Consider the following 24,262-nt stretch of genomic DNA (forward strand, 5'->3'; position numbering starts at 1 on the left):
CTAGTAGCAAAGACGAGGTCCCTATGGGGCAGCTCAAGACCAAGACTTGAGGTCTCAGTGCTTAACAATTACATATTACTGATAAACCTGTTCATTAAAGCAAGGTAACGCCTTCTTAAACCTCTTTGCATTTCTGCACATACCTGGAACTAATAAAATGTCATTTCTTTTAAAATAATCTATAAATGATATTTTGATCTATTCTAATGGTTTTATTATTCAATTATTTTGAATTACTGAGATTATACTATAATTTAGATTATCTGTTTCATAAGAAAAGGAAGCCACATCTTGCTATTCTGAATTATGACTAATTTTTCAAAAATTTAATTTAATTAATTTATTTTTTAAAATAACTTTTTATTGACAGAACCCATGCCAGGGTAATTTTTTTACAACATTATCCCTTGCACTCACTTCTGTTCCGATTTTTCCCCTCCCTCCCTCCACCCCCTCCCCCAGATGGCAAGCAGTCCTTTACATGTTAAATAGGTTACAGTATATTCTAGATACAATATATGTGTGCAGAACCGAACAATTCTCTTGTTGCACAGGGAGAACTGAATTCAGAAGGTATAAATAACCCGGGAAGAAAAACAAAAATGAAAACAGTTTACATTCATTTCCCAGTGTTCTTTCTTCCGGTGTAGTTACTTCTGTCCATCCTTGATCAATTGAAACTGAATTAGCTCTCTTTATCGAAGAGATCCACTTCCATCAGAATACATCCTCAAACAGTATCGTTGTTGAGGTATATAATGATCTCCTGGTTCTGCTCATTTCACTCAGCATCAGTTCATGTAAGTCTCGCCAGTCCTCTCTGTATTCATCCTGCTGGTCATTTCTTACAGAACAATAATTGAATTATGACTAATTAGTAATAGTTATAGGGCTGGAAGGGATTTCACAGATCAGCTTTTTACTGAGGCCTAAATAGGTCAGGTGACTTGTTTCAGGTCACACAGGTAATAGTTCTTAGAAGTGGGATTTGAACCCCAGGGTAAGTGTTTTATTCTATTGTACTACAAATAAAGGAGTAAAATGATAACTTCATATGTCATGAAAATTTAAAGTTGAATAAAGTGCTTTACTCATAACAGTCCTGTGAAGTAGGTACTAAGTATGATCCATATTTTGCAAATGAAGAATCTTAAGATTAGAATAATTAAGTGACTTGTTGAAGATCTCATGCATCATGACTCCAGGGCCAGCTTGCTTTACATTAATATCAGTCTGCCTCTCTTAAGACAAATGTAAATTTAGCTCACTGACTTAATGTAGTTTCCTAAATGTATATTTTTTTTTTACCCCAGAAGGTGATGTGTTTCAAGCACGCAGCCCTAGAAAAGAATTTCAAGGAGCACTGTATGTGAAAGATGATCAGAATGTGCAAATAGAATTGCCCATTGATCAGGTAACAAATATGGAAACAGCTTGGGTGGGGAGATGGAGAGGAAATATCTTATTGTGTGTTTTTTTCTTCTTTTTCTTCTAACATTCATTTGGTAAAATTTTGAGATACAAATTCTCTCCCTCCAGTCCCTTCCATACTCATTATACATGGGAAGTCATTGTCTTTCTTTGTTGTTCTGAATCTTCCTGACTCTATCTGATGTTTAGTTGTCAAAGATACTGGATTTGACACTTCCTTCTCCAGTTCATTTTATAGATGAAAAAACTGAGGCAAACAGGGTTATATGATATGCCCAGGGTCACCCTGCTAGTAAGTGTCTGAGTCTGGATTTGAACTCAGATCTTCCTGATTGTAGGCCTGGCACTCTTTCTTCTCTGTACCTAGCTACCCAAAACTTATTTCCATATTAGCCATTTACTAAAACAAACAAAAAAGCAAGAAAAATAAAGACAGGGATAAAATATGTTTCAATTTATAATGAGTCCATTATTTCTCTCCCTGAAGATGGTGGATAGTATTTTTTATCATGAGGCCTTTGGATTTGCTATGGATTATTGTATTTATCAAAGTAGCTAAGTCTTTCACACTTGATTATTATGATATTGCTATGTCTGTGTACAATGTTCTTGTTCTATTCATTTAATTTTGCATCAGCATATGTCTTTCCAGGTTTCTCAGAAACCATATTCTTCCTCATTTTTATAACATAATAGTATAAAATCATATACTACAACTTATTCAGAAACTGTACACACCTATCATTGAAAGTGATGCTTCCCTGACCATCCTTTCCAATTCTAGATGCACCTTTATTTGGCGCTCTGGTCAAGGTGGAGGAGTTGGAATATTCTGCTCTCCCTATTGTTACTTCCAGATTCTCCTTCTTCCTCCATCCTCCATCAGTGTTTTTTCCTCCTTTGAGGTTCATATCTACCATCCAATCAAAACCCTGGTAGCTATTGTCTTCAGGTTTATACATACACACACATATACATACATACATGTATACACACATACATATTACATATATGCATCCATTTATCTATCTATCTATACCTATACCTGCAAGTATTGCCACTCTCTTTCCTCAATGAGTTCAGTACATGGCTCACCATTTTCCTTTCCTGCCTTCATTATGAGAGACTTCAACATAAATATTGACACTTCCTCATAGTCCTTAATCACCTATATTACAGTTTCTTGCTTGACTTCTCTGCTTCAGGTCTCTTTCAATTCTTATCTTCCATGTACTTGGAAAACTGAATCCTTATGTAATCCTTATCCCAGAAGCTTTAGTAGTATATTAGCTCTAGAAAAAATGACAAATTTCTATTTTTTGGCATATAGAACTCTACATAATCTGACTCCAACTTTTATTGTCATTTTGTGTGTGTGTGTGATATTTTTAGGATATAGACCTAATACAGTTGTATTGCTAGATTAAAGGGTATATACATTTTTACAGTCCTTTGGTCTTAGGTGAACAAGCTTAATAGAGGATCTTTTGATTGACCATTGCAATCCCCAAGTAGAATGTAAAGACTATTTGTTTGTTATTTGTATTCCCAGAGGTAGGTAGTACAATTATCTATACACAGTAGATACTAAATAATTGTTTTCTATATCTCATGAACTAACTTTTCATTTAGAGTCTCAGGTCACTGGATCCTATCATTTCTGTAAACTCACTGAAATTTGTTTTCCTGAAGTCTATATTATATCCAGGGATATGTTGATCATGAATTTTAAGCTGTCAAGTTCTTTTATTTCTAGTATACCAACCATTTCCTCCTTGCCTAGATCATTAGACCCAGAGTAGCCTTCCTCTGATTGCTTCCCTACCCTATGAAAGGCAAAACAATCAGAAAGACAAGCCAGGAATTTGTTATTTGAAGTTAAGACAATCTGATAACATAAAATTTTATAACATTGTTCTACCATTTAGAAAGACAATGGGCATGCAAGGGAGAAGGGCAGTTTTTTAGCTTTGCTTGTTTTGATTTTTTTTATTATGAATATACTATAAAAGTAATAGTCAAATAGGGGAGAAAAAATATGGAACTTGTAGTTAAAGGATCCAATTTTGAATCCTGGTTATGCTATGAATTACCTATGTAACCTCAAGCAGATGGAACCTGGATTTCCATTTGAACATTTGTACCAATGTACATTTGTACATGATAGGGTGGGACTAAGTCCAATGTCTCTTATAGCTCTGGAGACTACAGCGTTTTTTCAAGTGTAGCTCTGTGACTCTTCTTCTTAATGCAATATTATAAATTTTTAATATTCAAAGAATACATTTATGAAGCCAGTAGTAGAGTTTTTTAGATACAATAGAATTCAGATAGCAAATATTTATTGAATGCCTCCAATATGCAAGGCACTGTAAGAAAGAAACTTAAGAAGGCAGAATCTCCTCTAAATCCAATATGCCAGTGTAAGCTGACATTACATTATAAATATGTATAACATACCAAAACCCAGAGGACTGCAGTATTCGGTAAGGAGCACACTTAAGTTAGAGTACACTTATACTCTTCCATCACAGCATAAATCAGAATGATTTAACACCGTTTTAGAAGTGTATAAGAAGAGCCAAAGCTAAGGTTTTTCTGAACAAAAAAGAACAGATTGTTTTTCCCTAGCTAGGCTCAATTGCATCCTTTAATCTCACGTTTAATCTGAGATGGCAAATAGCTCTATTTCGAAGCATTAAACCTCTAGCCATTAGTTTTGCTTCTCCTTTACCCCCTCCCCAACTCCCTTCAACTTCAGGGTCTTAACAGTTTTCCTCTGATGCCTTCAAGACATTTCCAGAAATTCTTGTAGCCTTATAGAGAAGAGGGTAGCAGATCCCAGTGGTATTTGTTTACTTACCCTGATGGGGGCAGAGGGTGTCAGAAATTCTGCCTTTACAGATTGCTCATCAGTAGCTGGAGGAATTCGTTGCCCTGACATTCCAGGATGCCTATTAATCATAAATTCTGACCTTGCACCTCTGATTCTGAAAATTACTCAATTTTTCTGGTTCTAGTATAAAATTGCTTTCCCCCATCGACTCACAGTATGGGAGGTCTTCATACATCTATATCTATAACCACACATACATACATATATATTTATGTATATATATAATATCTCACAAATATTTACAAATATATATATGAAAAGACCTGAAATACTTAATATATATAATTTCATATGGCAGTAATATTTTATATGCAATATTTGTCTTTCATAGATGCATACACATATATATGGAAGAAGGGAAAGACTGAAATATTTCATGTATATATCATTTATAAGGGTAGTAGTGATGTATTTACATATATATGTATGTGTGTATATATAATATTTTATATTCTTTCCATTTCCCTCAAGCTTTAGTCACTTAGCTTTCTCTCAACAGATTTCTTACTACTGATAGTTGAATTCTACAGTACCTTTCGTTTTCCTTAGTTTTTAGAAGATTCACCCTAATGTTTAAGAGTTTCCCAGTATTCCATTCATACTCTTGACCCAGAATGAATGAATGACTGAATGAAGAATTTATTAATTTTACTCTGTGTAACAAGCACTGTATTAATCAATGGTAATATAAATAGAAAAATAGATAGTTTTTGCTGTCAGGGAGCTCACACTGTAATGGGGTGAATATATATATATATATAAAAGATTTCAGCTTCAAGCCAGATGGAAAGGTCCTATGGTCCTTAGGGTGAAGTGGTAAAGCAGATAGGAATGTCTCTTTTTAAATGTCGGTTAAATCCCACTGCTAGGCATAAGGAAGTCAAAGAAAAATGCCTCACCTACAACAAAATTTTTTTTCTAATTATCAAGAAGCAGGAACAAAATGATGCCTTTTGTTTGGGAAATGAGTAAATGAATAATAATACACGAATTGGGGTTGTGGTAAAATATTGCTATCCTAAGAAAGGAGGGTTGTATAAAAAGTACAGAGAAGTATGAGAAGAAATGCAAACTGATGCTAAGTCAATGAATTAAGCAGAACTAGAAAAACAATGTCCATTACTGCACTAATATCAAGGGAGGGAGCAAAAACCTTTAAAACTGGATGCTGTGTAATCATATTCACCAAACTTTGCCCTGAAAAGAGACCTACTTTTTATTTGTTATTACAAGGAATGACTCTTTAGGTAGGGAAGGAGAGAGGAATTGGTTTTGAAATAAAGGTTCTATTAAAAAAAAAAGCTATAAACAAATTTAAAAACCCTAAAATATAATTCTCTGAAATTTATTCTATAAATCCCTTTTCACTCAAACCTCCTGAATAACTCAGGGGCCTTTTAGAATCCCATAACTTTTAGACTCATAATATATTATATACATATATGTACACACAGTTTTTTTTTTTTTTTTGTTGTTGTTGAGGCATTTGGGTTAAGTGACTTGCTCAGGGTCACACAGCTAGGAAGTATTAAGTGTCTAGGCCAGATTTGAACTCCAGTCCTTCTGACTTCAGGGCTGGTATTCTATCCACTGTGTCACCTAGCTGTCCGTAGGCTCATAATATATTAAGGGAGAAGGCACCATGTTGGAGAGGAGCTGAGCAATCTTGGTGGCTCATCTAATAAATATAATGATAAGACTTCAAAGGTACTAACCTCCTTTTGTCCCTGTTCAGTGGATAAAGTTCAGACTTTGTTTTGCAAGAAAATGTAAAGAAAATAAAATGGAGAAGTTGTTAGGGATTGGAACCATAGGCTCTAAAATCAGGATGGAATGACTTTTTTTTGCTGCTTTATGATGGAAATATTTTTTTTCCACAGTCATCTCCTTTGATTTTGATTATACTTGGCCTTTAATTCCATCTGTTTCTGAGACAGTTTATTTTTAGCTTTTCATCTGTCTTTGATCTTGATAATGGGATTCCTTACTTTCTTTGCTTTCCCTTCAAGTTGTAATTATTACCATTTGATGTATAGAATGTCATAGACTTATATAGGCAGATTATGTTATTAGTCACTATTTCTGATGTTATTCTTTTCAAGCAATGACATTTAGTTTTAATTTAAAAATATTATTTTGGGAGGCAGCTAGATGGTGCAGTGGATAGAGGAAGTGGTCCTGGAAAATCAGGAGGATTTGAGTTCAAATATGTCCTCAGACACTTTACCCTCACTAGCTGTGTGACCCTAGGCAAGTCACTTAATCCCAAATGCCCATCTCTCCCCCCCAAAAAATACTATCATATAGAAGGATAATAGGATACTTAGAATTAGAAGAATTAGGTTCAAATTGTGACCCTGTCTTTCATTAGCTGTGTGATACTGGGCAAGTCACTTAACCTTCTGAGGTCTCATTTTCCTTTATCCAGCAAATTGAGAGAAATCAAGCTGATAGTCCTTAAGGCTATGATCTTATGATATATGTTTAATTTCCTCTAATATTATTAAACTTCCACTAAAACTGGACTTTAATATCTTCTGGCTACATAGGATCATAAATGTAGAACTTAAAAAGACCATGGGAATCATCTAGTCCAACTCTTTCATTTTACTGATTAGGAAACTATGACACAAGCAGATTGGATTGAAGACTATAAAAGAGGAACATAAGTGCTAGTAGGTCCTACTAAGATCGAAAAATCTTGTGTCAGCTTAGTAATGGTACCTTATGTCTACAAACAAGTCTTCTTAAGTTCAGGGAGTCTCATAATCAACAGGTTAGCTTCAGGGCAGTGAATGTCATACAGGTTAAATAACTTGCTTGTGATCCTCCAGCTAATGAATATTGGAAGTGGGATTTAGAACCAGGTGTCTTCTAACTTCAGCTTCACGACTTGTTCCAAATAACATTTTGCTTCCCCTAGTCAAAGGAGTGAAATCTAGAGAGTTTTCTATAAATTGAGGTCAATTCCTTTTTTTTGGGGGGAGACCACCCCCCCCCCTGAATGGGGGCGGACTATTAAGTCACATGCTCAAGATCACATAGCCATTAAATAACGGATTTCCCTTCTCATAGAAGTTACATATTGGACTGCCTTTCAAACTGAAGGTCTCTAGAGCAGTTGTACTGAGCTCACTGATGATGCCTGTGAAACCTGGACAGGAGACAAGAGCCATGCCAGGAAACTGAATCACCTTAATTTGAATTGTCATAGGGAGGTACTGAAGATTACTTGGCAAGATAAAGTATGGAATACTGAGGTTTTTCTCCAACTAAACTGTCAAGCATTCAAACTCTACCACAGAGAGCACTATTCCAGTGTTCTGGCCATGTTGGCTAAGTGTCAAATGTATGCTTCCCTAAAAGATTATTTTATATACCACTCACAAGAGGCAAGTACTCACATGGAAATCAGAAGAAGCAAGATAGGACATTCTCAAGGGGTCTCTGAAGAACTTTGGAACTGATTGCATGACATAGGAGACACTAGCATAGGACTATCCAGCATGACGTGCCCTCATCAGAGAGGGTGCTGTGCTCTATGAATAAAGGAGAATTGAAGAAGCTCAAAAAGAACGAAAGATGTGCAGATTTAGAGAATCCACTCCAAATATTCACATGGACTATTTGTGTGTGACCTGTGATAGAGCATTTCATGTTGGTCTGTTCAATCACAGTTGGATACATTATCCCTTGATTCTAACATAGTGATGAAATTTTGGTCTCCTTTGAGAATGAAGGTCTACAACCAATCAATGTACTACAAGTATATTTCTATTTAGTCCCATATGAATCACCAGATGTCCAGAATTTATAAGTTATGCATTGTTGTTCCTTTTATTTTTAACTGTAAAATTAATTACTTTCTAGAAAACATTTAGGTTGTCCAATAGGTAGCAATAGCTCTGTCTAATGGATACACCAGGCTTATTCCAATAGAGAAAGTGAGTTCTACTTCTCCAATTAAGGAATTACATTGTGCTGCACCAGAAAAGTGTATCATCATTCTCTCATCATCCAACACCTGATAGAGATATGAATGATGGGAAGAAATTAGTGAGGAGAGAACTGAACAACTGGCATGAAGACGAATTCATTCAGCTAAGTTCCATCACTAAGATGGAACTCAACAAATGCCATCTACAGGAGGAGGAGAAGGAAGCTACTTGGTTGGGTTCCTAAGCAAAAACTAACTAAGTTATAATTCGCTGACCAAAATGAGTGACCTGATCAGAAGTGATATAGAATAATAAATTTGTAAACCTCTAGAGTTGTGAAGTATCGTAGAAGCCATCTAGTTCCATTTGTTCATTTTGTAGAGTGGGGCTAGAGGAGGGACGTGGCTTTTCTACTTAATAGTCATGTGACCTAGGTAAATCTTATATTTGAATCTGGATCATTTGATTCCCAGGTTTGTATTTTTTTCCTTCACCATACTGTTTATTTTTTAAATTAAATTTTAATAAAAAATTGGGGAAAAACAAATTTCATGTAATAAATAGGCATAGTGAATTAATCATGTTAAAAATTAGGTCTCATTCTGCACCCTGAATCCATCACTTTTCTGTCAGAAGGTAAATAGCAATCTTCATCATTAATCATCTGGAATCATGGAAGGTCACCTCAATGATAAGAGTTCTTACTGCCTTTCTATATCATATCCTTTGAATTACTGAGACCCTGTACTGCTATTCTGCCTGCTCTGAGTGGTATCTGGCTTGGCAACTATGTCTGGAGCTTGTTCTTTACTGTTCTCTGCCCATCCCATTTCAGTTTACTATCTTCTAAATTACATCAATCTTCATGCAGATACTTTCTTTTTAGTCCCCCTTAGATAAACTCCAACCTATCATCTTTATCATTTTATCATTGGACCACTATTCAAGGAAAATGAAGTAGTTCTCTTAAGACATCATCTTTTTAGTCATTTATTTACATTCTAAACTACCTTCACCAAGCCTTTGACATGCTCCTCCTTTTTAAGTTTTCCTCAGACCTTCATGTCAGATAGTTTTCACTGGTAGAATCAGATGGAGAATGGACTCTGGATTCTAAATCCAAGGACTTAAATTCAAATTCTGGCACTATCACTTTCATGTGATTTTGGTCAAGCTACTTAATCTCCCTCGTTTTATTTTCAGTTTCTATTAAATTAAAAGGGGGAGGGATCAGATGATCTTTAGGGTCTCTTCTAGTTCTACATCCTATAATCCTAATCTATAGTAGAGGTGGGTGGTAACTTTAATTGAAAAATTCTATATTCTATAATCCTAATGTATAGAGGTGGTAACTTCAATTAAAAAACCCCCTAAAAACTCAAAAATGTATTATTTCTTTATACCTAAGAAATTATATAAAAAGTCATATTAAATCATAAATTCTATTGCATTTTTTGGACATTTAAAAAGATACACACACATATATGTATTTACCTTATGACAATTTTTTTTCCCTGTAGAGACCAGCTGAAGAGATTAAAGATGAAGATATTTTTGACATTACCAGTAATCATGATAACAAAGTAAGTTTGTTACTTTTTCTTTGTTTTTTTTTCCTTTTTTTTGAATTACCCATGCATATGTTTTGCAATACTTTTTCTTAACATCCTAGAACATATATGGAAATATCTTATCAATGATTAGTTATCAGATGTACTTATCTCTTATAGCAGGAGGATAAAGGTGGGAAAAATAGAAATCAAATTAGAAATTTGAGAATTAAAGTTAGCAGAGGACTAGAAACAAAATATCTTATTTCCAATCTAATCTTGCAATTAGATTTCTAGGGCATAAATCCTTTAGTATGTAAAATATCTATGCACAAATAATCTTTAGTGAGATAGGGAATCTATATTAACTCCTATAACAATAACTCACACTTATTATATAGCCTTTTAAAGTTAACAAAACACTTTACTTACATTATTTCATTTGATTTTCACAAAGAACCCCATGAGGGAGGTGCTGTTATTTTCCTCTTTTTATAGATGGGAAAACAGGCCAGAGAGGTTAAGTGATTTGCCTAGGTTTATATCATTAGTAAGTGTATGAGGCAGGATGCAAACCCTAGGTCTTTCTGATTCACTGTTCACTATGCAATGTTCCTCTCTGTATAATCTCACATTTTATTTCTTAAAGTTTTTGACATTATTTACTAAGCTATTGCTATTATCATTTTCAGCCACTTAACATAACAATAAAAACTTTTGGATGAATCTTCCCTATCTTTTTTTTAAACTTCTTTAATCCAATCCCTTGCCAAATTCTGTCAATTTTATCTCCCTAAGATCTCTAGAATTTTTTCCTTTTCCTTTTCATTGTTATCATTCCAATACAGGTTCTCATTGCTTCTCAGTTGGTCTCATTATCTCTTTGAATCAGTTTGGTTGTTTAAAGTATCTTCCCATCTCCAAAGTGTCTTTTACATTCTTTCCAGATTAATTCTGTTGTTGCATAGGTCATATTGTACTACTCAAAACCCTACAGTCCTTCAGTGGTTCCCTTTTGAATAAAAGCCAGGCTCTTAAGCCCAGAAATAAGGCTTTTCCCAAACTAACATCAACCTATTTTTCTGTATTTCATGGTTGTATCTTTATTCAAAGCCATTTCTTGTACATGAAATTCCTTCTCCTTTCATCTTTGGAGAAATTCTTTAAGACACAGATCCAATGTAATCTATATACAGTGGTCTTTTCTCAACTTCTTTAAGCACTAATGAGCCATCCCTATCTTAGAATACTTAGGTTCACTAATTTTCCTTCCTTAGACATTTAAAAAAAATATTTTATAGTGTATTTGTATGTGTCCACATTTTCATCTTTCCCACTGGATTGTAAACTTGATGTGAAGGACTGTATCACTTTTTCTTTATATCTCTTCTCCTTCCTTTGCATTTTGTTTAGTCAAGATAGGTGAAATATCACAGCAGGCTTAGAGGTCTGGCACAGATGTGATATGGTAGGCTGAGGTATAGTTTTGGTGTCAGAAAACTCGGATGATCCATACATTAATCTTACTACCTTTGTGACCTTGGACAAATTGTTTTATTGCTCTGAGATAAAGTTTGCCTCTTCTTAAAATGAGGGGGTTGTTTAACAAGATTTAACATTTCTAATGTTTCTTCCAGCCTTAAATTCTACATTTACTTAGTTTTCTGATACAGAAGGCTGTGTAAATGACATTGACTTCTTATGAGGCTGAATTGGGTATGCACTGTAGGTGGCAGCAGAAGCAAGTGTAAAGACTTCTAATTTACCGTATACTTTAGGGTTTGTTCGATATGTCTTTATCTTTTAAAATTGTGCTACCAATTCAGGCATTTTAGTCTTATCATGTGGCACTGACAGAATTCCTGTGAGATTCCATGAAATGATGAGAGCAAATTATTTCCTTGAGAGAAGGAACCTGCTCTTGGTGAAACAGTTTTATTTAAATAGACACAGTTAATATGGCTAAAAAATGGATTTTTTCTTCTTTGTGGAGTATTATTTTTTCTTATTTTATTTCTAAAGTTCTCAAGCTTGATTTTTTATTTTTGAATATAAGAGCAAAAACCAAACCAACCAACCATGATAGGAGAGCAATGATATCTCTGACATTCCAATAGAATGAAATATCTACGTAATATTCTATTAGAAAAATATCATCCATATCTTTGTTCCTAACCAGACCCTGTGAAGCTTCATGAGGATTTCCCCCCACAAATTCTCTGTAGGGAATTAACCTAATATTGGAGACCTTTCTCTCATTGCTCTAGTATTTCAGGGGCTTCAGAATGGCACTTGACTGGTCCAGGTGTCTCATTGTCATTACACAGCTGCTTCATTTCCTTTACTGATGATACACACCCTTAACAAAGTCTTTTAATCCACTTCTCTAATCCAAATCATTTTTGCATGATGCAATCTAGTTATTTCCTCCATGTATCCATGCATTTTCCTTTGAGTTATTTGTAATTTTAGTTCCTCTCATGTGATGGTGGCCCATGTTTTATAGCCTTAGTGTGATTATTAGTGTAAAGATGTATATTTTTGTGGTAACAAGCAGCTTGTGATCATTGAAAGCACTGGACAGTTTCCCAAAGCAATCTATCTCGTTCTTCTCCTCCTGCTTTGTTCTGGGCTCAGCACATTGTCCATCTGCTGTGCCTGTCTTAAGTTATGTTGATGGACTAACTCAATAAGCTGCCCATTCAGCTGTATGTTATAGATGGGGAGAAAATATGTGCCAGAACCCTGTGCTAAGCACATGAAGTACAATTATAGGCAAGCAAGTCAAGGCAAATCCTCAAAAAGCTTACATTCAAATGGAGAAAAGATATAAAAGTGAGCTAGAAAGGAGAAAAGGTTAAATAGATTTGGCTATATGTTATGAGGATAGACAAGAAGGGGCATGCAGGCTGCTTATCAGAGTCTGGAGTCCTACGAGTAGCTGATATACAGAGTTCAAGGTTCTGGTGGAAGATAATATGCTGTGGAGATGGCTGGGAAGTCATAGACTGAGCATTATAGATGTTTGTTCCCAGGATTATTCTAAGCAATTGATTTCTTCATTCCTACTACTGGGTTGCAGGGCAACTAGATGACACAGTAGATAAAGCATTGAGCTTGAAATCAGGAAGACCTGAATTCTTGCCTCAGACACTTGCCAGCTGTGTGATTTTGGCTAAGTCACTAAACCCTGTTTGTCTCAGTTTCTTTTTTTGTAAAATGAGTTGAAGAAGAAAATGGCAAACCACTCCAGTATTTCTGCCAAGAAAGCCCCAAACAGGTCATGAGGAGGAGATGACTGAATAACTGTAACTACTGGGTTGCTAGTATGCTGGAGGAAATAATGAAACTGAAGTTATTTTGTTCATGCAGATTTATAATATGTAACTCAGCAGCTTCTTGACAGTCCTGCTCTACTTTTATCAACTTCTTATTTTATTATCCTAAATAACTTTTCCATTTTTTTGTTTCTCTGTCTATGGATTTCCAAGTATGACATGCAATCCTTACACTTTAATAGTGAATGGTTTAGTTTCCTGTTTCACTGAGAAAATTGAGATCATCTGTCAGATTACTTTAATTTCCTTCAGCTACCACTTAAAACTTTTTTTTTTGTTCAACACCTACTCTTTTTATCTTCTAGTTACAGAAGAGAGAAGTATCCAAACTTCTTATGAAGATTAATCACTTTCTCAATTAAGTGATCCCATTTCTTGATTCCATTTCTGCCTTCTACCTCCAGGATTTTGTTCCAAAATTCATTTTTTCTCATGCATCTTCAAATCCTCCTTCTCCACAGATTATTTCTCCTTTTTATAGTCCCTCTGATATGTCTAACCTCTTCAACTACTATTATCTCATCTCTTGCATCACTTAGTTGTTCATTATCAAATGTCTTTAAAACAATTTGCTCTCACTGTCTTGATTTCCTTATTGTTATCCTCAGTCTAATGCAATTTTGGGTTCTAGACCCATCATTCCACTTGCTCTTCTAAAGTTGGCTAATGGCTAAATCATTAAAGCAATGGCCTCCTCCCTTGGCGCACTCTCCTCTCCTTTTCCCTGGAGACCCTCCCATCCTCAAGGTCCATGGCTACTTAAACATTAGACAATGATAGCTTTCTCTTCCTTTGGGATGCTCTTTCTTCTCTTCAGTTACTGTATTTCTCTGGTTCTCTGATCTCTTCTCTGTTTTCTATAAGTTAATCTTCTTTCTGACCTCTTTTGGGGAATATCCTCCAATGCTCTGTCCCAAGGCTTCTTTTATTTTCTCTTTAAATTCTTTCACTGCTATGTGTGTGACTTCCAAATTGGTATTTTCACTTTGAGCTCTTTAAAGGTTCAGATCTATTGTGGTAGCAATGTAGTGCTGTGAGAAGAGCACATCTGAAAACCTGAGGAAATTGATTCAGATCTTGGCTATGCCATTTAATTTATATGTGACCTTGGAATAATCACTTAAATCCTTTGGATTTTAGTTTCTTTATATCTTAAATTATGGAGTTGCTCTAGATCAACTCTAAGGTTTCTACCCAGTTCTTCTATGTTTATGATGAAGAGAATAATAAACATTTATATAGCACTTATTATGTGCCAGGCACTGTGCTAAGTGCTTTATAATTATTATTTCATTTGATTCTCCCAACAACTTTGGGAGGCAGGTGCTATTATTACCCCCATTTCAAAAAAAGAAACAAAGTAAGCAAACAGAGGGGGTGACTTTTCTTAGAGTTACACAGCTACTAGAATCTGAGGTCAGATTTGAACTCAGGTCTTCCTGATTTCAGGCCCAGCACACTTATCTATTGTATCACTAAATTGCCCCATATTTCCAACTGCCTGTACTTGGATATCTCAAATATACCTAAAACATATGTCTAAAACAAAGCTTGTATTCTTCCCCTTTGAATTTTTATTGTTTTTGACCGTAATATTTTTGCCAATGGTTTTTGACATACTCAGCTTCTTGTGTTTGAAATCTTGGAGTTTTCTTTGAGACTTATATTTCTCCCTACCCTTCATATCTAATCAGTTGTCAGGTTCATGTTGTTCTCATGCTTGAAGCACTTCTAATATCTGTCAACTCCTTTCTGTCTACACTGCTACCACTGGTACAAGGCCTCCTCATATCTGTAGTCTCTTCCTGTAGTCTTTCCTAATTTTATCTTTAATATGCCAGTTTCATTTTGCTTCTGCAGAGTTCTGGTTCTACTCTTCTACTCAAAGATCTTTAGTGGCTCCTCATTTTAAAATAAATGCAGTTCAAATTCTTGTGTCTAAAATTTGAGATCACCACAACAGGGCATAATCTTACTCTTACCTTTTACCCTTTGGTAAAATATAACATTCCATTTCATACACTGTATACTTTAGCCAAATTGGACTCTTGGTTCCACACAAACCCTATGCTATTAAAGGTTTCTGACTACTCATTTTGTGCTTGAAGCCTCAAATATTCCCTTGCTTTCCCTTCTTTGCCTCTTGGATATCTATCTGTACTTTAAAGCCATCTCAAGGGATAACTCCTCCATAAATTCACAAATTCTGAACCATATCTTTTATTTTATTTATTTTTTTTTATTTTATAATAACTTTATATTGACAGAATCCATGTCAGGGTAATTTTTTAACAACATTATCCCTTGCACTCGCTTCTGTTCCGATTATTCCCCTCCCTTCCTCCCCCCCACCCAAGATGGCAAGCAGTCCTATATATTGAACCATATCTTTTAGTAATAATAACTTTCACAAAACGTTTCTTTGGCAATATTTTGTACCATAGTGACACCCAATGTTTGTATCCTAATCTCATGTAATAATAAGGATGATAATGTCTGCAAGTTCCATGAGAGTAGTCATAGTTCACTCAGTGTCTTGTATAATTTTCTGAAAACAGTGACAATTTAATAAATTTTATCTGACTAAATTAATGAAAGCAGGAGCCTTTGTCTTTTAAAAAATATTTAAAATAATATTTAAAAATATTTCCCACAATGTCTACTATATGTACAAAGATGTCTTATATAAATCTTTGTGAGATTCATTTTTATGTGAATCTGAGACATTCTTGATGGGGATATTAGTAGTCAGGCTTTCACAAGTAATATATTATAACTGAACTCAATTTTACTGGTATGAAATTTATTGAAAGATAGAATATGAAATCTAATGGAATTTATTGTTTGTTGATTATGGGAAAACATTTAATTCAATAGAGCAAAATACTTCTTCCCAGATATCTTTCATCATGCATTATAATCTTTTAAATTTACCTGAAAGATGTAACATCAGAAATTTAATGACTTTCTAGTTAATAAATTTGAGTAACAGGTGATACAATGGATAATAGAAGGCCTGAGTTAAAATTCAGCCTCAGACTCTTATTAGTTATGTAAGTCTGCACAAGCCACAATCCTATTTCCCTCAGTTTTTCATCTATAAATAAGCTAGAGAAGGAAATGGCAAACCATTCCAGTTTTTGCCAAGAAAAGCCCAAATGGGGTCATAAAGAATAGCAGAACAGCAACAGCAGCTTCTCAAAAATATCAGGAGAGGTATATATCCATGCTCAACAAAAGTATTTGCCATTGGAAAGAGAAGATCCAGAATGGTAATCCTAGTTGAAGAGGATTGCCCTGATAATCAATAGAGTAAGAAGTAATATAGAGTAATAGCAAGAAGTATAATCTAGCTCCCCATTGTCAGTGACATTGATTTAGAGTATTGATCATAGAAGGAAGAGGCTTTTGGGTAGGCCATTGCGATAATACTGACAGGGAGGTGTTGGATGAAGGTGGTAACTGTGTCATTATTGAGGAAGTTTGATATGAGAGATGATATAGAGGTAGAAGTGGCAAGATATGACAACAGATTGTATATGTGGGATAAATAAAATGCTTACAAGTTTACAACCCTGGCAGTATTGTTTGCAGATGACATTGTGCTAGTGGCAACAAACCCTAGAGCATTGTAGAATCTCCTTGGAGAGATCTGTTATACCTACAAAGAGTTTTGCCTGATTGTCTATCAGGAAATACCAAGTGGATGATGAACATATATTATCCAGATGATGGCATGAAATCAGATGGAAAGCCTAGAGAACTTAGTCAACAGTCTCTCTCTCTCTCTCTCTCTCTCTCTCTCTCCCCCTCTCCCCCTCTCCCCCTCCCCTCCTCCCTCCCTCCCTTCCTCTCCCTCCTCTCTCTCTCTTTTTGATCCATACATGGATCTGTCTATCTATCTGGGATGGACAATACAAAGAAGAGATGAGTTGAGCCCTGAATAAACAGCAGGAGGATAACTAGTGAGCAGATTGCTTTAAGGAAATTACATTCCAGAACGAAAAGCCTATTTTTTCAAACCAATATTTTATCAGTGACTTATGACTTCAAGCCTTGAAAATTACTTGTATAAAAGGTGAAGGAAAGATTATATAGTGAGTAGGAGATGCATATATAACCAATGAGGAACTTCAAAGAAAAGTAAGAGTAAGAGATGACATCAGAAAAATGTTTGAGAAGAGAAGAGGAGCTGCATTTCTTGTTAAAGAAATAACTAGTAGACAGTTGGAGTGACCCACTGGTGTCCTCCCAATGTTAGGAGTGAGGGAGGATATTCTCTGGTGCAATTGGAAGATCACCTGTTGTGAACTATGAGAAGGAAGATACAGGTATAAGCTGATAAGACTTCCTATGCTTATTATTGGAGCAAGTGACCAAACTGATGAGATCACAGATTTACTTCTTTGAGGAGGAGATATGTGGCACTATGTGTCTGCAACTATGAAGAAAAGAAAGGAATTGGTATCATCCTACAAGAAGCTTGTATTTCACTGAGTACTTATATATTTATTGAATTGATTTATGTAATTTTGAGTAAGTTGCTTAATTTACCCAACTTGCACATTGAATATATAATGATAACTACCATATAGACTTTGTACCATGTTTTTTATTAATTTCATTTATTATGGTTATAAATGAGTCAACCAGATGTTTCAGTTCAGTCATATTTGGACAATATTTCAAGTTCTAAGAACAAAAGAGCTTTTGAAATGGGAATCCAGGTTTGATCAGAAAAAGCAGGATTTAACAGCAAATTTTTTTTGGGGACTACTTTGTATGTGTCTGTGACACAGATATGCAAGTGAAGTACAATGATTTTTTAAAAAGGAATTTTTGGAGAAGCATAGTTCTTAGTATTCATATGATATTTTTTCACTTTGAGAATGCCTTCAGTATCTAATTACCTAGTCCTCTCAACTTCTGATGGTGTTCTGGTCTTGAGGAATACTTTTGTTCATCTTCTGAATTGATATCAGTATTCATTAACTGATTTGAATAACCCAACTGTGAGGTAATAAAAATGAAAAAAATTTTTTTCTAATTGCATTTAACACACACAATTTTAATTTAATGGAATGCTTGAAAACAAATTGGAGGAAGGAAAAGAGATGAGATTTGTTGTTAATATTTAATTCTTTGTATTCACATTTGCTTGATTCTGTAGAATTTAAGAAAAGATAGATGTTTGTGAAATTGAAATAACAATCAAACATACAGCACATTTTTTATTTAGAGTGAGGCAGACAGATTGGATGAATGCCTCTGGGAAGAAACTGACTTATAAAGAAGCTGGTCAAGAGTTCTCTCTTCCTAACTTTTCATTAACTTATTTATCATGGAGGACAAATCATTGAATAATCAGACTCCAACAATAAGAAAAATCTTATACAATGGAATTTGAACCCCTGATTACAGTAGGACTATAAATTTAAAATTGGAAAGGATCCTCTTGGTCATCTAATTCAACTCTTTATATTACATTTGGGGAAGATGAGGCCTAGAGAAATTATGACTTACCCAAGGTGAGGAGTGACAATACACTTAAGGATAGTCACTTTGACAGCAATTTAGAGTATTGATCATAGAGGAAAGAGGCTTTTGGCAGGCCATTGCGATAATACTGACAGGGAGGTGTTGGATGAAGGTAGTAACTGTGTCAGTATTGAGGAAGTTTGATATGAGAGATGATATAGAGGTAGAAGTGGCAAGATATGACAATAGATTGTATATGTGGGATAAATAAAATGCTTACAAGTTTACAAACCTGGAGGACTTGATTGAAATAGGGGAACTAAATTTGAAGCTCTAAAGGTCTTAGGTTTGGACTTATTTGACTCTACAAATTCTATATTCTCTCATGAATCTGAATGGCTGAAACATATATACTCCTTGCTTTTTTGGCTTAGTGTTTTTGTTCAAGCTATTGTCTTTTCCTGAGGCATTGTGATGTAATGGAAAAAATACCCTGGAATTGAAGTAAGTCCAAATCATGATACAGTCTTGGAAAATCATTCTTTAGGTCTCAGTTTCTTCATTTGTAAAATGAGGGACTTGCATTAGAGAACTTTTAAGATTCTTTCTTTCTCTAAATCTAAGATATTATGATGACTTCCAAGTCTAGATAGTATAATACTGGCCCTTCCTTGAAGCCTCACTAATCTTTGCTTATTCAAGAAAGTGAAAATGGACGGATAGCTCAAATAATCTATTAAATTCCTCAGTGTTAGGAGAAAGCAACCCATCCATCCAGTTCAGGCTTTACCTTTGCTATAAAATCTTCCTTGTATTTCTTCCATCCTTCCTCTGAGTTCATTTGATTTTTACTTTTCTACATTCTACTTTTTCTTCTAAGTCACTATTGACATATCTATTCCCTACATTAGATTGTAAACTCCTTGAGGTTAGAAATTGTGTTGATTTTCATCTTTTGTACTCTCCATAGAACCTGGTACAGGGTGAAGCCCAGAGTATATACTTTCTAAACATTTACTGAATAAACTTGAATTGGTGGTTTTTGAAGTACCCTTTTACTACTCCCATTTCCAAAAATGATTCATGTGTATATGTGTGTACAAACATACATATACACATACATAAATACACAGATATAGATATATGCTTAAACTGCATTTTGTCTTGGGAATTTTGCATACCTCTGAAGGGATGTGAAGACATTTGGAGCCAGGTCACTTCTATACTGTTAAATTCTCATTGATTTTAGAATTGAGAATCACTCTAGGAAGTACTAGAAATAAATTTTCACATGAAAGAGTCCTCAAAATAATATATGTTAAAGTAGCAATTAGTAGTGGAAGAGGAAGGGAAGGGTATTTGCCATAATGAATGAAGAATGAATAAAATATTCTAAGTCAGATGGCAATAGCTAGGAGTGCTAGAATCAGGAGGAGACCTGAGCCTCAGACAGTTACTAGCTATATGATCCTGGGCAAGTCACTTAACCCTGTTTGTGTCAGTTTTCTCATTTGTAAAGTGAGTTGTAGAAAGGAATGGCAAATCACTGTAGTGTCTTTACAATGAAAACCCCAAACTTTTTTTTTTTTCCAATATACCTTTGCAAGATAGTTGATTTGCTACTTCTTTTTTTTCTGTGAAAGAAAAGAGAAGAAGAAAAAGTATATGAAAATATTGAAAGGTTTGTATCAGCACATTTTGTAGATTTGTTGTAGTAGAATAGTCCTATGGTACAATGTCTACAAAAGCACTTTGTGATATAATTTTAAGTCATTGTTTTTATTACTATTATTTTTCTCATTGTTCTTGTGATCCATAACTATTTTTATTAGTATGCAATGGCATATTGCAGATAGATAGACTCAGAATCAGGAAAATCTGGGGTCAAGTCCCACTTTTTTTCCACATACAGATGACCAGATTGTGACCCTGGTCAGATCACTTATCTGCATACTTCCCTATCACTTATCTGCATACTTTCCTGGGTAATTCTCTAAGATAAAGGTATAGAATTGTTGAAAGTCTGCTTTGGTAGAAAGAGTTTCTTTATGGACAGTTTCCTATACAATAAAATCACAAGTCCAGAAAAGCATGATAATGATGGTTGTGATGATAGTAATAATAACAAACAATATATTAATATATATTATAAAGGTTATGATACCATTCAGGGAAGATAATGACTCTAGGGAGGTAGCTATGTTCTGTAATAAAGGAGGGAGGAAAAACATTATCATCATGATTATTTCATTGTTGTTCCTATTGTTGCTGTTGTTAATCTATGGGTGACTGACAATAGCTAGGGACACATGATGTGTGAAATCCTCCATACCTTCATCTTAAATCTAGCATCTGTTTTCTCCTGAGTTAGCAACTGAACTTGAAGGAAATGAAATGTGCTAAAGTATTTCAAATGGGTGGGCCAATTCACTCTGAAGGGAAATGAAAAGCAGAAAAGTGGAAAGCTTTCTGTATAGTGCATTAAACAGCCATCACCATAAGTTATGCCCAAGCTCAGCATCTCATGGAGTAATAGTCCCAGTGATGGGATCCCCATCATTGTGGTATCCATGTTTAGGATAGTCATAAAACCTGAACTCCAGAACTTTCCATCATGCTAAGGGCATACAAATGGATTAAGCTTTGGGAAATAGATTGCCATATAGCTCATGGGGGTTTATGGTACCCTTGGGGGAAAGATGATGGCTGCAGCTAGGTAGCTATGTTCTCTAACAGTAGATTAAAAACAACAACTGAGCAGACTTCCATTTATATAATACTGCTTTGAGTGGTTCTGCAGGAAACCCTGAAACCGATGAAACATAAGGAATAGCTTATTTAATAGTCAAGTGATGATAATTGTCTTCTCCCTATACTTCACCCTTTCCTTCCCCAGACCTAGTCAACAGTATTATTTCAGAAAGTTATAATCATATTCATTTATGATTTCTTTGGTTGGTTTAGTTTGGTTTATGACATTTGGGGTTTATTGTCACAGAACTAAAGCATAGTATTATTTCCTGACTCCATTTTTACTATATAGATGTTTAGTAAGTGGGAGGTAGTACAAAGAGAACTAAAAAGTAGCTTGACTACTTGGTAGCATATATTGACTGGATCATATGATCCAAGAGAAGACCATAGGTCTAGTTTTACTTCTTCCAGAAGCTTGCTTTCCTTGGGAAAATAATTATAAATTCTCTATGCCTCAGTTTCCTCCTCTATAAAATTAAGATCATATTGACCACATTTACCTTAGGGTTATATAGAGTTATTGTGAGGGTGTGATCCTTAATGTGAAAGTGATATGCTATGTCCTAAACTATGAGTTCCTTCAATACAGACAGGGTATGTTTTGTATTGCGTTTTTTGGTAATCCTAAAATTTAGCACAGTGTGTAACACAAAATAGCTCTTAATAAATTCTTGTTGAGTAACTGAAGTAATTTTAGATAAAATGGAAAAGTTGTGTAAGTATAGCATAGTATAGTAACTAGTTAGCTATTAATCAGAAATTTTGATGAAGTTGTCCTTTTTCATTTGAAAAAGATATAGGAGAGCTTATCTTGATGTACTAAATTGTAAGTTGTTCTGGAGGACTACATTTCATTTCTCCCCCTCCTCTGAGCCTACTCTTGGTAAATTATATGCAGTAGCCTCACAATAAAGAAATATTTGTTGATCTGATGATTTGCTGGTCATGAATCTTTCATTACCTTTCTGTGTGTAGCATCTTAAACTATTATAGCTCTTTGACATATGGAAACTAAAAATGACTTCCAGAAATAGAATAAACACCTTGAATCAATATGAAACATACTGTGAAAAAAATTCTTATTTTTCATATATTTCAAAATGGAGGTTATATACAACGGAATTGTCTTGAAAATTGCTAAGCAGAAATTGACATTCATGTAAACAAAATAACAACAAAAACCCCAAACTAAAAAAACTCAACCTATCACCACTAACAATGGGAAACCACCCTCCTCCTGAAAAAAAGTAATACAAAACAATTCACAAGATCTTCAAAACAAATTGTGCTCTTATTGGAACCTTTCACAACTCCAACAACAATGCATTAGTGTCACTTATCATTATCTTGCCATTTTAACTAATCTGAGAGGTGTGAGGTGGTGGTACCTCGTCTTTCTGAGTTACTGGCTTCACATGTTTCAGATGTTCTGCTTTGGCTTATGGGCAGGTTCATGGCTTTTTTATTGCATAGAAAATTATAGCTTGACTATTTGATAGCATATATTGATTGTTGTGTGAACAAGTCTGATCTAGAGAATTATTAAGTGTAGTTCTATTTTATAGCTGATGAGAGTAAAGGGAAGAAAATATTAGCAATAATAATTACATATTTCCATGGCACTTTCTGGTCATGAAGGACTTTCATATATGTTATCCTTACATGCTTTTTATAAGAATTATACAGCATTATCAGCAGCTACAATAAGACCACAGGTCCTAGAATATTATATTTCAACAATCAAAAAAAGTAGGCTTGTAACCAAAAATATTATATCCAATAAAATTAAGTATAATATTGAATGAAAAAAAGTGGACATTCTATGAACTCAAGAGTTTCAGGATTTTATCTCAAACAAACCTGAACTCAATGGAAAATTTAACATATAAAAGCCAACATTAAAGACTAATTTCAAGGTACTCAATTGTTTGTTTTATAGTAGAAATGTAAACCATATGTCTTAAGACTGGCATCAATAATTAGGTAGTCCAAAAGAAAGACTGGAATAGAGCTGAGTATGATCTGACTTAAAAAGCAAAATTGGGACAGAACTGAGTACGATCTGACTCTAAAAAGCACAACTATCTAGGAAAAGATAAAAATGGTAATTGTGCTATACAAATAAGGTATAGAGGAAAGATATCTGTCTATCTATCTACCTATCTACCTACTATCTGTCTATGTATATGTAAACACATACACACATACACACACATACACACACACACACACACACACACACACATACACCCACCATGAAAGGTGTAGTACCCTCCAAAATCTATAAAGAAATAAGGAGGAAGGGAATAGGATGAGGTGGGTATACAGAAGGATGTTTAGATTAAGGGAATAGGATAAACTGTGTAGATTAATTGAAATGAGTTTAAGAGGGAGGTTAAGAGTGGGGGGAAAATAGATAAGGGAGAAATCCATGGGTAGGAGAAATTAATAGCAAATTAAGGAGTAGAACTAAAGTAGAAGAGTTAGGAGGAATAGGAAATAAGAGATATGCATAAACACAATAACAATGATCTAGAGTAGAATTTATTAGGAAAAATATAGAGCCTAGTAATCATTGATCTTAGACAAATTTTAATATTGTTTTAGATGTGTGTCTGTGTCTGTGTATATGCATATATATGTATATGTATATAGATATGTATGTGTAAGTATGTGTTTACATATAATGTATTTTTATATATATTTATACATATGTGTACATAAGCATATCTGTGCTTAATTGTAGCCTGCTTGGGGATTTTGGAGGGATGAAAGGGGAAAAAAGAATAAAGGAAAAAGTATACAGCAGAGAGCAAAAGAATAACCTATAAGGAAGTAAAGATGAACAGTCACGAATCTAATGTCTTCTATTATTAT

The 24,262-nt window shown here is 34.5% G+C and overlaps 1 protein-coding gene across 6 annotated transcripts in view; it reads left to right on the forward strand.

Annotated features, from left to right (window-relative positions):
• The window catches only part of DCDC2C (doublecortin domain containing 2C), a 173,656-nt gene that overhangs the window by 100,513 nt on the left and 48,881 nt on the right, over nt 1-24,262 (forward strand). For all 6 annotated transcript variants that reach the window (XR_007950435.1, XM_051976064.1, XM_051976061.1 and 3 more), the window contains 2 exons: nt 1,314-1,414; nt 9,786-9,848. Coding sequence is in view for 5 of the 6 variants with exons in the window: in XM_051976064.1 (XP_051832024.1) it covers nt 1,314-1,414; nt 9,786-9,848 (164 nt within the window). In the remaining variant the exon portion in view is untranslated. The remainder of the gene's footprint in view (nt 1-1,313; nt 1,415-9,785; nt 9,849-24,262) is intronic.

This window comes from Antechinus flavipes, chromosome 2 (assembly GCF_016432865.1).
Source record: "Antechinus flavipes isolate AdamAnt ecotype Samford, QLD, Australia chromosome 2, AdamAnt_v2, whole genome shotgun sequence".
NCBI lineage: Eukaryota > Metazoa > Chordata > Mammalia > Dasyuromorphia > Dasyuridae > Antechinus > Antechinus flavipes.